This window comes from Manacus vitellinus, unplaced genomic scaffold (genome assembly GCF_001715985.3).
Source record: "Manacus vitellinus isolate BGI_N305 unplaced genomic scaffold, ASM171598v3 scaffold_1_pilon, whole genome shotgun sequence".
Classification (NCBI taxonomy): domain Eukaryota; kingdom Metazoa; phylum Chordata; class Aves; order Passeriformes; family Pipridae; genus Manacus; species Manacus vitellinus.
The window spans coordinates 12,326,511-12,341,240 of record NW_021939396.1 but is presented as its reverse complement, the minus strand read 5'-3'; the positions used below and the strand labels follow the sequence as shown (position 1 = coordinate 12,341,240).

At 40.9% G+C, this 14,730-nt stretch overlaps 1 protein-coding gene across 1 annotated transcript in view; it reads left to right on the top strand.

Annotated features, from left to right (window-relative positions):
* The window catches only part of DEPTOR (DEP domain containing MTOR interacting protein), a 74,242-nt gene that overhangs the window by 31,066 nt on the left and 28,446 nt on the right, over positions 1–14,730 (top strand). Inside the window, exon 4 of the mRNA XM_029959271.1 lies at positions 2,407–2,585. Within this exon, the coding sequence (XP_029815131.1) occupies positions 2,407–2,585 (179 nt within the window). The remainder of the gene's footprint in view (positions 1–2,406; positions 2,586–14,730) is intronic.

The following is a 14,730-nucleotide window of genomic DNA, read 5'->3' as shown; positions in this document are numbered from 1 at the left end:
CACTCATTTCATGATGCTGACAACCACTGAGTTTTTTCAACCAGATTTCATAGTGAAAGAAATGCAGATTTATGGTTTTAATTTCAGGAAATCTTTCAGATAATTTTGAGACTGCATTCTTTGAATCACTTTCATTTTAACTCATGAGTGGTTAAGTCACATTTATCCTCTAGTGCAGTTATTTTGATAAAACAAGATTAAAGATTTCTTCTGAAAGGAGTCTGAATTTCAGTGTTTGACTAAATACATTCCAGTGTAGGATAACACTAGTTTTAGTAAGTAATATGTTTTGACATGAATAGCCTCAAGTTTTCTTGAAACAAGGAAAAAATGGAAGAGTAAGAGGCAGTTTCCAGCTCTGGTTAATGAAAGGCCAGGTTTTTGACTGATGTAAATTGGTACAGCTTTGTTGACAGCCACGGAGTTACAGTGATTTACTTCAGTGAGCGATGTAAGTCTATGGATTGCTGTGTCTGGGTTTGTTAAACTGGCAATTTGTCGTGTCTGTTTGCTCACAAGTCCGAATCCTTTGCAGCTATTCTGGGCACATGCAGAAGCGTGTGAAATGTCAAACTGAGCTTTTTTCCACTTGATATTTCTCCAGATTTCTTTTGTGGGTCTGTAAAGCTCTAAAAATTAGCATTGCTTTTTCAAGGACCTCTCTATCTGCAGCTTCAATGAGCTGGTCAACTAATTACAGACTCATCAAAGAACAATTAACATAATCCTAAGGATTTTTTATTTGGTGCCTGCAGAGCCTGGGTAACCAGTTATGGGTAACCATGCAGCAGATGGTACAAAAAGACACAAGCTTTCGGTTTGCATTTTTTAATGGGAGGGAAAAAGCCTGGTGAACAAGACATATTTAAAGATACTCTCTTGGAGCGTATTAGGTCTGTATTAGATATGCAAAATGTGGGACAAAATATTGCCTTGCATGCAGATGCTTGTAAATCAAAATATTAAAAAACAAGGTGCTGGAGTCAATACCTTGTCCCCTGTGGCTCATACTCTTGCTTTTGACCTCATCCCTGACTTCAGCTAATTTTGACTTTCTTAGTTCTTACTCAGCTCAGAGCTGCTGGCAATGACACATCAACATCTAAATGAGCAGCTCATTGTGCTGCCACTGACAAACAGCTGTGGCTGAGCAGCCTTTGCCTGGTTTGATGATCTGCTACCTGGTGGTCAGATCCAGTTAATTCAGGCTTCAGGTTAGTGCTGGTTAAAGTCAAGAGAAGAAATATTTCAGGTGAAATAACAGATGCTGGATCCAGTCAAACCTATTCACTGTAATTTCAAATGAAACTTCTCTCTGTTTTCTTATGGCACAGATTTTTCTGATGCTTCCCAAAGGAGGTGAGGTTATATTCTGTAATCCCTGGACATGCTGGCAGTTTAAGAAGCAGATGGCCCATGTATGGATTTACATGAATTTCAATTCCTTTATCAGAAGGTCAAAGATTAAGCACTTCCAGAATATGCTTGTTGTACTTTAGTTGTGCCCTTAATTTCAAAATAGTTGGTGAAGAGAGGGGACCTATTAGTCTTACATGAAAAAAAATAACCATTCCATTTCTGAGCTGTTACTCTGAAAGTAACTGTCTTCTCTTTCAGACTTTCAACCTGACTTTTGCATTAATAGGCTTTTTTCTTCCTTTTTTTTAAAATAGTGTGTCGTTTGCACAGATAACTTGAATAGAGAAGAATTTTATTAGTATATCCTTCAGCTATGTATGTGCCAATTGCTAGGGGATTTAGAGACATCTCATGGTGTTCCTCTGAACTCTGGTGTTACACAGAGCCAGCTGAGGTGCAGAGACTCTGAGCCTCAGATGTTAAAATGTGTTCAGGTGTGTAGCTCACTGACTACAGCTCCATGTAAATGTTGTACGCTCAATATTTATCAGCCACCCAAACCACAGAACTACTTTTTTTCCTCCTCTTGAATTTTTCTGCAGCTGTTTTAGAGCTTATGGGGAGAGTTTTCAGATTCACTTAAATGACTTCGGGGCATAGTCCTGGTAAGTGTAAATATTAATTAGGAAGCTTTGAACACATTAGTCACATTCTAGTGCTTTTGAGATAATTTTTTTTCAAAGTTGATTATACAGTAACTTTTAGAGAACCTAGAGGACTAACTGGGAGACATGTGAAACTTAAAAATCTAATTTTCTTTTAGGTGAAAACACAAGAAAACAGTGACTTCACACAGGGTTATATAGCCTAAATTTTTTGACTAAGCAGTTATAAATTGATAGCTCGAGGAGCAATTTAGTAAGTCAGTGAAAACTTCGTATATGTTTGCTTAGTATCAGTGAGATTTGCCAGAATACATCTTAAATTGCTTTTCTCAAGAACTGTTTTCCATACCAATTCCCCCCCTCCCCTCTTCCCCAATACCAGGCTGATGAGTTCTGAAAACACCCTTCTGCAAGCCAGGGAAGAGGAAGGAGTCAAGTATGAACGGACATTTGTAGCATCAGAATTCCTTGACTGGCTGATCCAGGAAGGAGAGGCCACGACACGAACTGAAGCAGAGCAGCTCGGCCGCAGGCTTTTGGAGCACGGAATTATACAGCATGGTGAGAAATTTACTGCCAAGTAGTAAAAGCTGCACTTACTGTAGCACTTTCTTCTGATCAAATCAAGTGGAGAGGCCCTTGTCTTCTTGATCATAGTATGTTCTAAATGATTTCAGATAGGAGTCTGGGTAAAAGGTGGATTTTTTGAAAGCTCATTGTATTAATTCAGAAAATTCTGCCTCAAATGCAGAATACAGCTAGAATTTGAGATTGTATAATAACAACATAAGGATGTGGATGAAGATCAATTCTTCTACACTTGTGGTAATTAACTTGTAGAACTTGCTATCAGCAATATTTATAATTGAGGTAAATAGCTTTGTAAGGATCAAATAGGGATTAGAACCATAAATAAGTTCTCTATGCAGAATAAAAATTTGAGGTTCTGTATATTTCCCTATTTGAAGGAAAGAGCAGAGCACAGTCTGATGCCAAAAAAGCAACTTTCTCTCTTGGTCATGTGGCAGAGTTGTTCTAGTATGTTTGTGCAAGAAAGAGGATATCTTTTGGTTGAAGTATTATTGTATTTGTCTTGCCCATATAACTTCTTCGAGGCAGGAATCAAATATTTCTTCATGGTCCAGCACAATGTGTCTGGTGGATGCATCTTCCTCAAGAAGCTCCTTCCGTTAAGGGTGGAGGAGGCAGAGTTTTCTCTCTATAATGCCCCAAGGGTGAAGACATGAACACCCCTGACACTAAACCCCATTTTACATGTTGCCATCATCTGCTCTCAGTGAAAGTTGCCCTGGGCATTTCCCACCATAAATGTGTTGCTGTGCCTCTGGGAGCAATGAAGGGGTGCCAGGAGATGACAGATCAAGCTGGCAGAATCTACATTGTTTAGTGCCCAACAGGAAAGTAATCAGATCCTGGTGTTCTCAGTGTTGTCACATCAACTCTAATTCTGATAGAGAACAAAAAATTGACAATATTAACAGGTTGTTAGTATAAAAGGTGGTAGGTTGCCTAGGTTGCTTGTTACTTTGTGAGAAAATGTAGTTTTAATGAATAGAGAAAAACGGGAGTGTAAATGACGTGCGCAGTTCTGTCATGGTTGTAATCATGCTCACATTATCTTTAACTTGCAATTACTAGGAGCTACTTCTGAATATTTACAGTAATCAGCTTTCAGTTCTATAATTACTCCTGTGCTTCCTATGATTTATAGGGTGCCAGCCGCTTGGAGCTTGATGGACAGGAAAGGTATGCCACCCCTCCTCTTTACAGCAGCAATGATTTCATTCCTATTTTTATGTGAGCATTTTCTGTATATTACGTATGTGGTAAACTTTCCTTAAAAAAAACTCAAAAAAAAAAAAACAACCAACCAATCAACCAAAAAAAACCCCAAACAAACAAAAAACCAAAACAAAACACCAAAGCAAAAAGTGATATTTATGCAGATATTTATATTTTTGCAGAGGAAATAAAGTCAGGACTTGACATTTAGTGCAAAGATGGGTTTACTTTGCTACTCAAATCTTTGCCACTTCTGCAGATTTATCCCCTGCCCATTCTCTTCTAGTAGTCAAGAGCATCTGTAAAGCACCCTTTTAGAAAGAGATTTGAACCTCATGAAGTAAAGGCACAGCTCTGGGAATTGGTTGATTGCTGAGAAAGTGGCCTTCTCACTTGTCAATAGCAGGTTATCACTCCAAGGCACTGGCATCCTCCTCACTCAGCTTTTATTGGGACTAAGGTAACTCAGTGGGGAATTTCACACTGATTTGAGAGGGAAACTGGAAGTAAAGTAAAATTGAATTATGTTCTTGAGATTTATCTTTATGAGTAGACATGCTTTGTGCACACTCCTAAACAGGAGATTTCATTCTTCTCTGGATTTCACTGCAACAAGTTGTCTAGATAGTGTTAGGAATATTGATGAAAGTACTAGCAGAATTAACACAGAGCTGTTTTGGAGTTCAGCTTAGTAACTGGATATGATCTGTGTGTTTTGAAGGTTCATGTAATGCTGACTTCCTCTAAAAAGGGAGCTCGAAATGGAAACTCCCAGTACAGAATTGGACGTATAAACTGTGAAATGGCAGGAGCGGTATTCTCTCCCCAACACCCTCCCACCCATCTTACTGAGTTCTAGATCCAATTTAAAAACAAGACAAATATCTTTCTGTCTCTTAATACAGTAAATTGATTTAACCATACTATGCTTCCTTTATTTTGTCTCTCATCAGTAATACCAAAATGTTACTTGACACTAATTGGCATCCTTGTTGGCAGAACCAGCAGAAAGACTCTTGACTGAACAGGAATGGAGAATAAAACATTTCCTGCCCTAAAGGCAATCTTTTGTTAGCTGTATTGTTTGATATATACAATATGGAATAAAATAATCTTGCTATATTATTCTTATGGAGTATTTATTACCCTACCTAATGCAATGGAAAGTAACAGAAATAGTTGCATCAGGTTGCCAATCTCAATAGTAATTTTCCAGCCACAACTGAATTATGCAATTTATTTTTACTGATGCTGACTTTCATTTCAATTACTCAGAGAAGCTGTATTCTGCAGCTGAGGCACTGTATTCAAAACAGCTTCCTGACACATTTATCTTCTCTTTAATTGGTCAGACACAAACCAGGTTTCACACAGGAAACAAACACTGATGATAATTTTAAAAAGGAAAACAGTGGTTTAAGAGGAATTGTATAAATGCTGTAAAAGTATAAAATGTTTCAGTTTAAAAGTAATCTTCCTGATCTCTTTGGGCCTGTGTAACTACATATACTTCCCCTGCCATATATGAAAACGATGAAATGTACTTAAGTGCTGAATTGCTTCCTTCCAGAATCCCACTGGCGCACACAAATTGTAACCCATAAACCACCACTTTTGCAAATAGGGCCCAGATGTCCTTTCCTATGGACTGGTACCCCCAGGTAATATGGAATAAAAAAAATGTAAGTACCAGGAAATTGTGCACTGTATATTTCTTGAAGACTTGTGTTGGCAGTGTAATTGCCAGTAGTTTACTCTGCTTTTGTGAACACTGACGGCCTTCAACCAGAATACAGGAATAAAAGCTGTGGGAAGAATTTTACACAAGGTGATGCACATACAATAAGGGCAGGGACAAAAGGTGCACAGAACACATTTCTTAGCTGTAGAAAAGCCCATTTCTAGTATGGTGAGGTATGTAGAACTTGGTAATATTAACAGATAAAACTTTCTTCCAGGAGACTGGATCTATCTTAGTTCTTCTTTATATGGGAATGGTGGGACAGATTAGCTACTGTGATCAAAATTCACAGGCAGCAAGAGGAGAAGGAAGTTCTCTGCCAGCTCCAGGGTAGATCAGACCAAACAAGGATGGGCTGGGAGCAGGCAGAGGTCAGCATGAGCATCCACACAGTCAGAGCCCTTTCTCAGTTTGGAAAACAGAGATACTGATGTCCAAGGATGAAAGAGGGTATCTGCAGAGCTGGTTTTGAAATAATTTTTGTCTCATACTTGCTTATGGTATTTACTGCAGAACTTATCCTGCAATTGCAGCCCCAGCTGCAAAGCACCACTGACATGACAGACTGAGTACTCCTGTCCTCCTCCAAGGGCTCGTTGGAAGCCTGGGGGATAGAGAAACCTTGCAGAAATTTTTACAGTCTGAAATCTCCAGTGATAAATACTTTCAATTTTAAAATCTGATTAATACTGTTAAGAGGAACCTATGCTTTCTTAGGATAGCACGTGCGTGTTGCAAGGTGAATACTTGCATGTCTCTGTGGCAGCGACCAAATCATATAAGATTTAGAAATACTTTCAATATATTGTGGAGTATAAACGCACAGTGGTTGCCCTCTATTGCAGATCCTATGGCATGTACCACCAGTTGGGCCTGTGAGAAATGCGGATCTGAGCAGCAGCACTCATCTTCCCATGCTAGATCACATTCTGGCTCTTTTGCTTTGTTATTTTCCAAGCTGCTGCTGACTCTCAAGTCCATGTGCTTGGTGGTATTTCCCTCCTGACATCCCTCCAGCACCTTCCCTGCAGTGACCACAGCATGGTTCAACATGAAGTGTTTTGTATGGCTGTTCACTCTACTCCAGGGGGTTGGGATGCAGATTCCCAGACTGAGACCAGCAGAATAGATGTGATGAGTTCTCAAAAGGCTTTGCTTTCCTTTGCTTTCTCTTTTGGAGATGAAGCTAGCAGCTATCTTCTTTGACATATGCGGTCCACCTAGACTTCAGTAAAGCCTTTGACAGTGTTTCCCACAGCACTCTCCTGGAAAAACTGTGTTCCCATTGTGTGGGTATGTGCACTTTCCAGTGGGTAAAAAACTGGCTGGCTGGCCCAGCTCAGAGTGTTCCCCAGGGCTCAATATCAGAGCCAGTCCTGTTTAATATCTTTATCAGTGATCTGGATGAGGGTATCAAGGGCAACGTCAGCGAGTTCACAGATGACACTAAGTTGGTTGGGAGTGTTGATCCGATGGAGGGTAGGAAGACTCTGCAAATGGATCTGGACAGGCTGGATCAATGGGCTGAGGCCAGTGGTATGAGATCCAGCAAGGCCAAGTGCCAGGTCCTGCACTTGGGTCACAAGGCAAAGCTACAGGCTGGGGGAACAGTAGTGGGAAAGCTGCCCAGGGAAAGCCCCTGTGGGTGCTGGTCAACAGCGACTGAACATGAGCCAGCAGTGTGCCCACATGGCCAAGAAAGCCAGTGGCATCCTGGCTTGTGTTGGAAATAGCGTGACCAGCAGGACCTGGGCAGTGGTGAGGCCGCACCTCCAATCGTGTGTTCAGTTCCAGGCCCCTCACTACAAGATGGATATTGAGGTGCTGAAGTGTGTCCAGAAAGGGGCAGTGGAGCTGGTGAAGGGTCTGGAGCACAAGTCTGATGAGAACCAGCTGAGGGAGCTGGAAATGTACAGCCTGGAGGCTCGGGGGGACCTCATCACTCTCTACAACTGCCTGAAAGGAGGCTGTGGCCAGGTGGGGATCGGCCTGTTCTCCCAGGTAACAAGCGACAGGGCAAGAGGAAAAGGCCTCAGATTGCACCAGGGGAAGTTTAGGTTGGATACTGGGAAAAATTTCTTCATGTAAAGGGTTGTCAAGCATTGGAAGAGGCTACCCAGGGAAGTGCTGGAGTCACCACCCCTGGAGGTGTTTAGAAGATGTGGAGATGTCGCACTTAGGGACATGGTTTCGTGGTGGACTTGGCAGTGCTGAGTTAATGGTTGAACTTGATAATCTTAGAGGTCTTTTCCAACCTAAAGGATTATATGATTTTATCAGCGCTAGGATTTTATGATGGTAGTGTTAGATACTGGATGTGAATGTCACTGAATTATTGCTATGGGTCAGAACCAACTCACTGTCCATGTTGCTGTGGGTATGTGGGGATGGACTGGGCCTAGACCTGCAGGTACATAGTAAGGCCTGCCTTACCAAATGAGGCTTGCTGAGAGCACGTGGTGTCACTGAAGGCCCTGTAGCCAGGCTATCAGTCAAGGCAAACCTGCCTGGTAGCCTGCCCACACCATGCCCCTGCAGCCTTTGACTGGCTACAGCTCATCTCACTCTGGTCTGGAAGGCACTGGCCAGATATCCTGCCTGGGAGGGAAAACCAAACTGTATAAATACACAAGATTCCACCTGAGCTTGCTCTCTCTTCTCTCCTGCAACCTGAACCATGTGAACCATCAGATCTTGTCAGTAACTGTTTTTCCTTTTCTTACTCTCTCTTTTCTCCTGCTGTCTGCACCATGTGAATCCTCAAATCTTGTCGATAACCATTTTTCTTTCCTTTCTCACCTCTCTTTCTTCTCTTATTCTTTACTTTTTCAATGTTTTCTTCTTTTACTCTTTTCCCTCTCTCGTGGGTAACTTAAAGCCAATGGATTGTGTTTTACTGAAGATGATATATTGATTATTTGCAATAGGTGTATTCTGTGGAATGCATCTTTGTAATGAGTGCTTTAGTGAAATATTTTTTCTTGGTTGTATTTTACTCCTGTAAAACCTTTTGCCAAAATATAATTTTTCTCACTAGGTTAAAAGAATTTCTCTTAGAGAAGTGTGTGTGTGATGTTTTCTCCGGAAGCAAATGTGAGGTTATAACAAACCAAAAGGCTTTTTAAAAGTCTTAAATAAAATGTAACCATTCTGGGCAGCTTATGGTTTTAAATCTGGAGTGTAACAGGTAGTAAATATGCAGTAAGATGTCTTAGGCATGATATCAGTATTTTCTGCCCCCATCCTCCTCTAAAACACCTCAACTTTATAAGTTTTATTGAGGTAATTGCACTTGACCAGACCTGGTGTGTTCAAGGCAGACACATGTTCTGCTGGCTTAGCACAGAAGCAGGTGTTTATAATCTCTCAAGAGTTAATCTTTTATCAGCAAATGACTTTCAGAGATGAAAACAAACACTTTGTAGTGACTTAGTGAGAACAGTAAATATTGACACGTGCTATCTCCATGTCTCTGCAGAGAAGTCCTATACATATATTTAATTTTCCCTATTGTTTGCAAGAACTCTGTACCTTTATACAACAACATTTCCTTTATGAAGATGGTCAGTGCATTAACTTTTAAGTATCAAGACACATGATGCAGCTGAAAGTTCGTTATAATTGTGGAAATAGATTAAGTATCTAACAAAGTATTATTTCTCTTGCTTTTGCTGAAAAGCTTTCCCTCTTTTCTATAATTGCCGTAAATAATGAACTATGTGCTGTAATATTTACCTTAGATGTCCAACTGCTGATATTTCATACTTTGTAAGTGAAAACTTGCCATATACGTGAAATACCACTTCTTTGTTAATTCAAGATTTCTCTTTGGAACCCCTTTCTTGGAAATACCAACTGCATGTAGCAATTTATAAGTATCATTGAACCATACATAAATCCTTGACTTAATTTGTCATAGATTTTCTCTCCAAAATTAACACATATATTTTTTAATATAATTTTTCTAGTTGATCTCACTCCTGGATCGTATCAGCTGTTGGATATATCCGAGATTTCATTGTGCTGCAAATTATAGCACATCACATTTTTACAGGTGATGCCTTGCTATATCTCAGTAAATCACAAGCCTTCAGTTAGTCTTTGAAGTCCTGCAACACAACTTTGTTTTTATTATATGCTCAGTTCCCCCTGTGCTGACACCATGCAGAATCACTCAGTTGTTTGTGTGGCAGTTCTTCCCTAGCAGTTCCCAGACACAAGAACAGTAACCTCACCCACAGTAATTCATCTGCTTGTGCTAAATTTGGAGACCACTTTGCATATTTTTCATGATTTTGCCCTTGTAGGAAAGTCAAAGAATAAGAACTTCATATATAATTTTATAATCTCCCAGCTTCTTTGTCTGTCAGCTTCTTGTTGTGCTCTTCTTGCAGTTGTCTTTATCTACAGCAGGAATGGGTTTTGGTTTTGAAAGAGCCACATGCTCTATGTTTTATGTAAATAACATACGAAGACTTCTTTTCCTATTAACTACTGAATTCTATTTTTCTGACAGAGAATGGGTTTCAGTTTTTAACAGCTGCAACAAAAAGAAAGATACCCAGATGGGCCTTTTCATCTTCTGCTTTCCTTGCCACAGACTGTACTTTCCATACTTTATTTGGAAGCAAAGAAAAGCTGTTGGCTATGTTCTGTAAACTTGCTAAATTGAAGATGATAAATCCTCATATACACACTGAAAAGACTGCTGAAATGCATGTGGTTCAACACTGGATTTTCATGCTAGAGCAGGTAATATGTATTTGAAAATAGATCACAAATAAGTGGTAAACTGACTAAAAAGACAAAATGTGTATAGAAACACTTATCCGCATAACTATTTTAAGGCAGCCAAACTGAAATGTTAATGTGCTGAGCAGAACATACCACTTTAATAAGAGTGGGATACTCTGAATTTCAGTTCCCAAGGAACTTTTTACACTTTTCTATTGTAATTTTGATGCTTTAAAGACAGTGCATGTGAATATACCACAGTTCATTGAAACAGCTCAGAGAACATGGTTCCTAATTATAGCACAATGTTTTTTTCTGGGCCTCCTTACAGTTCCAGGACCTACTTATTTCTGGACATGGTTATTGGCTTCACCCTTACTAGGATGAGCTGAAACAGCTCTCTGGATTTTGTATTTCAGGGCTGGGACCTGTCTTGCAATTTTGTATGAGAGGATTGGTGGAAACAAGAGTAGTTCAAGCTTAGATCCATTGTCTGTTCAAAGTGAACTCCTTGCAATCCAAACGAGAAAACATACGATTTCGTACAGCTGCACTGCTGAAAGTTTAACACACCAGTTGAATACATTCACAGGTGGGCTTATCTACAGTCTGCGTAGCATATCAACATTCATAAAAGGTGGAAATGCAAGTGTTGTATTCGTATGGTGCTGGGAATCCAAGACCCAAGACCCAGGGCACTGTGCTCACTGAACATCTGTAGTCTCTCTCCCTGGATTTGTGGGAGCTCCAAGCAGGTGGAATTCATCAGTGTGTAAAAGGAAACTAATCTGAATAGGTGCCATTATTAAAATGCATTTGCTGTGCCAGATTAGCAGAAAAACAGGAAGGCTTTGAGAGGAATGGGAAAAGCATTGTCCAGTGGCGAATAAAGTACCAGTGACTCTCCTCCACCCACATGTGTGTCAGTGCAAGGCAGGAGTGGATGAGGGACGGTGCAGGAGTGGGAGGTTTGTGTGGCAGAGGTGTGGACGTGGAGCTGAGTCAGGGCTGGCTGAAAGCCGCGCCGTCACCCTGGTAGGTCTCAGCAGCTGGTCAGTGTTTGCCAAGCCTTGGACTTGCCATCGCTCTGTGGAAACCAAAGTGGACACACACTTCCACCATTTCTCTGGCAAGGGACCAAAACTGGACTGGCCAAAGGCCTGAGGCACAGAAGAGACAGGCTCAGCAAACTGTGTGCTATTCACAGAGAGAGGCATTTTTTTAAGGAACTAGTATTTTATAGTGTTGATTTGTTTCCTTCCCTTTTCAACACTGGTTCTGCTTTGGAGAGGGGAGTGAGGAAGCAAAATGACATGGAGCAGGAGCCAGACCCTTCCCTGGGCAACTTTGGGTTCTGGTGGGAGCAGCTCAGGCAATGCCTTCATTCAGATAACCCAGCAGGCCTCTGTAAGTCCCTGCAGCCCTCCAGTGTATGTCTCATCATCCTGCATTTGTTTTTGGTATGACATCAACTCTTTTGGGGCAATATCCTGCCACTCCAGAGGTCAAAACTGGTATGGTCATCTGTGACTTGTTATATGAAAGTGCAGACTATTGCAGCCAGTAGTAGTGAAAGTCCAAAATAATCTCCTGCAGCTTTGAACTAGGTTTCACATAATTTTAATAGAGGAAACTACCTCATTAAAAGGATAAAGTGTACTTCTGAATAGACTGGATCTGCTGCCTTGTGGAGCAAAAGACTTGGAAATATATTGTGCACTGCTGAAAAGATTCAGTGCTGCCTTTGTCTTTAAATGGTGAAAGATATAACATATCCATGCTGAAAACTCGATACAGTCTGTTCATGCTTTTATAACCTCTTCCTCTTAACCCCAGCACAAGCACACTCTCACACAAACAGGCACACACTTCAGTGTGTCCTCTGCTCTCTCGAGAAAAGCTGCTCATCTGGCTCCTTGGGGAACTTTGATCTCCTCCTCACTGCTCCCTCAACATGGAACAGCCTTTCCCCAGCTCCAGCCACAAGCTTACTTGGTGACAGCGTTGTTTCTGGGGACGTGCAGAGCAGCTGGAGTGCATCACTGGATGTGGCCTACTGGGGACTGCAGCTTTCAGCTGGTAGAAAGCATTAATCACTGCGGTGGAGATGTACACAGATTATCAGTGCTAAAAGTCATGGGGAATTGAAGTGGTGGGAGGGATTTAGGGAAAAAGCCAGTTATGAAAATGGCCTGATTTTTAAGGCATGAGTCATACCATTTATTAAAACAGGCTTTTGTACTTTCTAAAGCCTCCTCAGTTCTATGAAATCAATGTAAAGCTAATATTTCTATCTCTGCTGTGCATCAGCCTCCTTGAAAAAGTGGAAAAGAAAAGCCTGTTTGAGCTACAAGCAGATCCTAGGATTTTATGTCAGAATCAGAAGCTGAAAGAAGATTTGCATGGATGTTGCTATTTATATTTTGTGTATCTAAACAGAAACTGTGAAGCAGCCAGGCACAAGAAGCACCAAAGCTGCAACATTAAGTGCTCCTGATCAGAGAAGATCCAAAATAAATATTGTGATTTTTCTTGTCTTAACAATAATGTAAATGGGGAATGACCAGATAAAATCCTTGCCAATGAAATTTTCAAACTCTAGGGACAGATGAGACAGTAAACTCTATTAATTAAATAGTCATTACCCCAGAAGAGATGTATTTTTGTGTAATTAATGGTGTAACTAGAAGGCGATACACCCAGGAAATGAGAATACAGGCTCTACTAGTTGCTGTGAAGCAGTGCTGTGTGGGAAAAGAGGATATACAGAACACAAATTTCCCATTTTATGCTACTTGTGCATTACAGTTGTAGTAACTGTGAACCTGAGATGTACAAAAAGGACAACAGCAAGTAGTAGAAGGGGAGTGAGGTTGTAACTGTGGACATGCAGTTCTGGTAAGTGGATTTTTAGGAAAGATAAAGAAATTCTGAAGAGGACTCAAGGAAGGCTAAAAAAAGGTCAGAATTTAAGGGGTGTTATTTATTCAGTTGATAAAAAATGTGTTTGAGAGTTGGCTTCATTTCTTCACAGACTTCTTTGCAAAGATTTACGACCAGATCTTATGTAACTTTCTGATGAAGGTGTGACAAAATCCAGGGATTAGCAGCTAAAGTTGAACAAATTCAGCATTGAGTAAAATCATTATTGCCTGACAGGGAAAGTAACTGAAGGCTTGAAGAGCTCGTAAGGGGAAGAGTAAAGTGGTCATTACAGACTGCTATAAGGTGCAAGTAAACTAAACTTTTTGTAAGATTTAAAGATAGTTTTTAAACTCGGTTTCTGGGAGAAATTTTGTGGTCTGTGTGTGTATGTGGGAGATTAGACTGGTGGGCTGTGACAGTACCTCCACAGTTTGATATCGGTGACTGTGACTTAGTGTTGGTGCCTTTCCCTCCAGGACCATAAATGCTCCTGTGCACTTTTATGATTTTGGTGGTTGCCAGTCGCCACAGTTTTACTTTACTCTCCTTGGTACATTTCTTTCTATTGCATAAGGGTGCACATTGTAACACGGACATGTTGCCACATGAACAGCAGTGAATTAAACTGGAACAAGAAACATGAAGTCACCCCACCTTGCTCTTTGCATCACCCTCATAATGTACAAATACAGGTCCTGACACTAGTCAGCCACAGCCTGACTGTTTAAGACAAATTGGAATGTGTGCCAGTTTGTTTTTCTGTGCTGTATTATGAAGAGCAGTGAACTAATTCAGGAGTAGTTACGTCAATCCCTATCTGGGGGCAGCAGCTTCCAGGAGAGGTACAGACACCTGGAGCAAGAGCCTTGTCAAGTGCCACAAGTTTATCTGCTACTGCATCTGAGTCAACACCCAGAGGTAACAATCTCTAAAGGACTTTTAAAGAAACCCTCTTGAGAAAGTCTGTGGAACCCTCTCAGCATTCTGCCATCAGTTTGGAGAAGTTTTTCACTCCCACTCTTATCTGCTGTTTGCAGCAAAACACGGGATGCTGAAGCGGTTGAGCTGAGCACCCGTGCCTGCATCTGCACCTCTCACCTGGCAACTACTAAGCGCAACAAAACCAACCTTCTGTGTGTGCTCTGCTTCTGGCACTCACATAGTTGTGATTTATCAAGGACAAGGGCATGTGCAGCTTCTCCTGGCCCCTGCTGAAACTCAGCTACAGCACCTGAGGAGAACTTCAGAGGCAGCCAACATCTATGTCTGCTGCCCCCTCCTCAGTCTCTTTCTTCTGACCCATGCTCTGGAAATCCCTTTTTCCACACCCTTACAGATACACTTATGCTTAGTCAGAATCACAACCTGGACATTTCATTACAAATCAAGAATAAGTCAGATGACTAAAAAAAAACCCCAAGGGGCACAGTAATAATTTTGGTGAGAGATTTTATTTGATGATGTATGCAGAAGGAGGCTGTTTGAGCTATACTACTCCTGTTT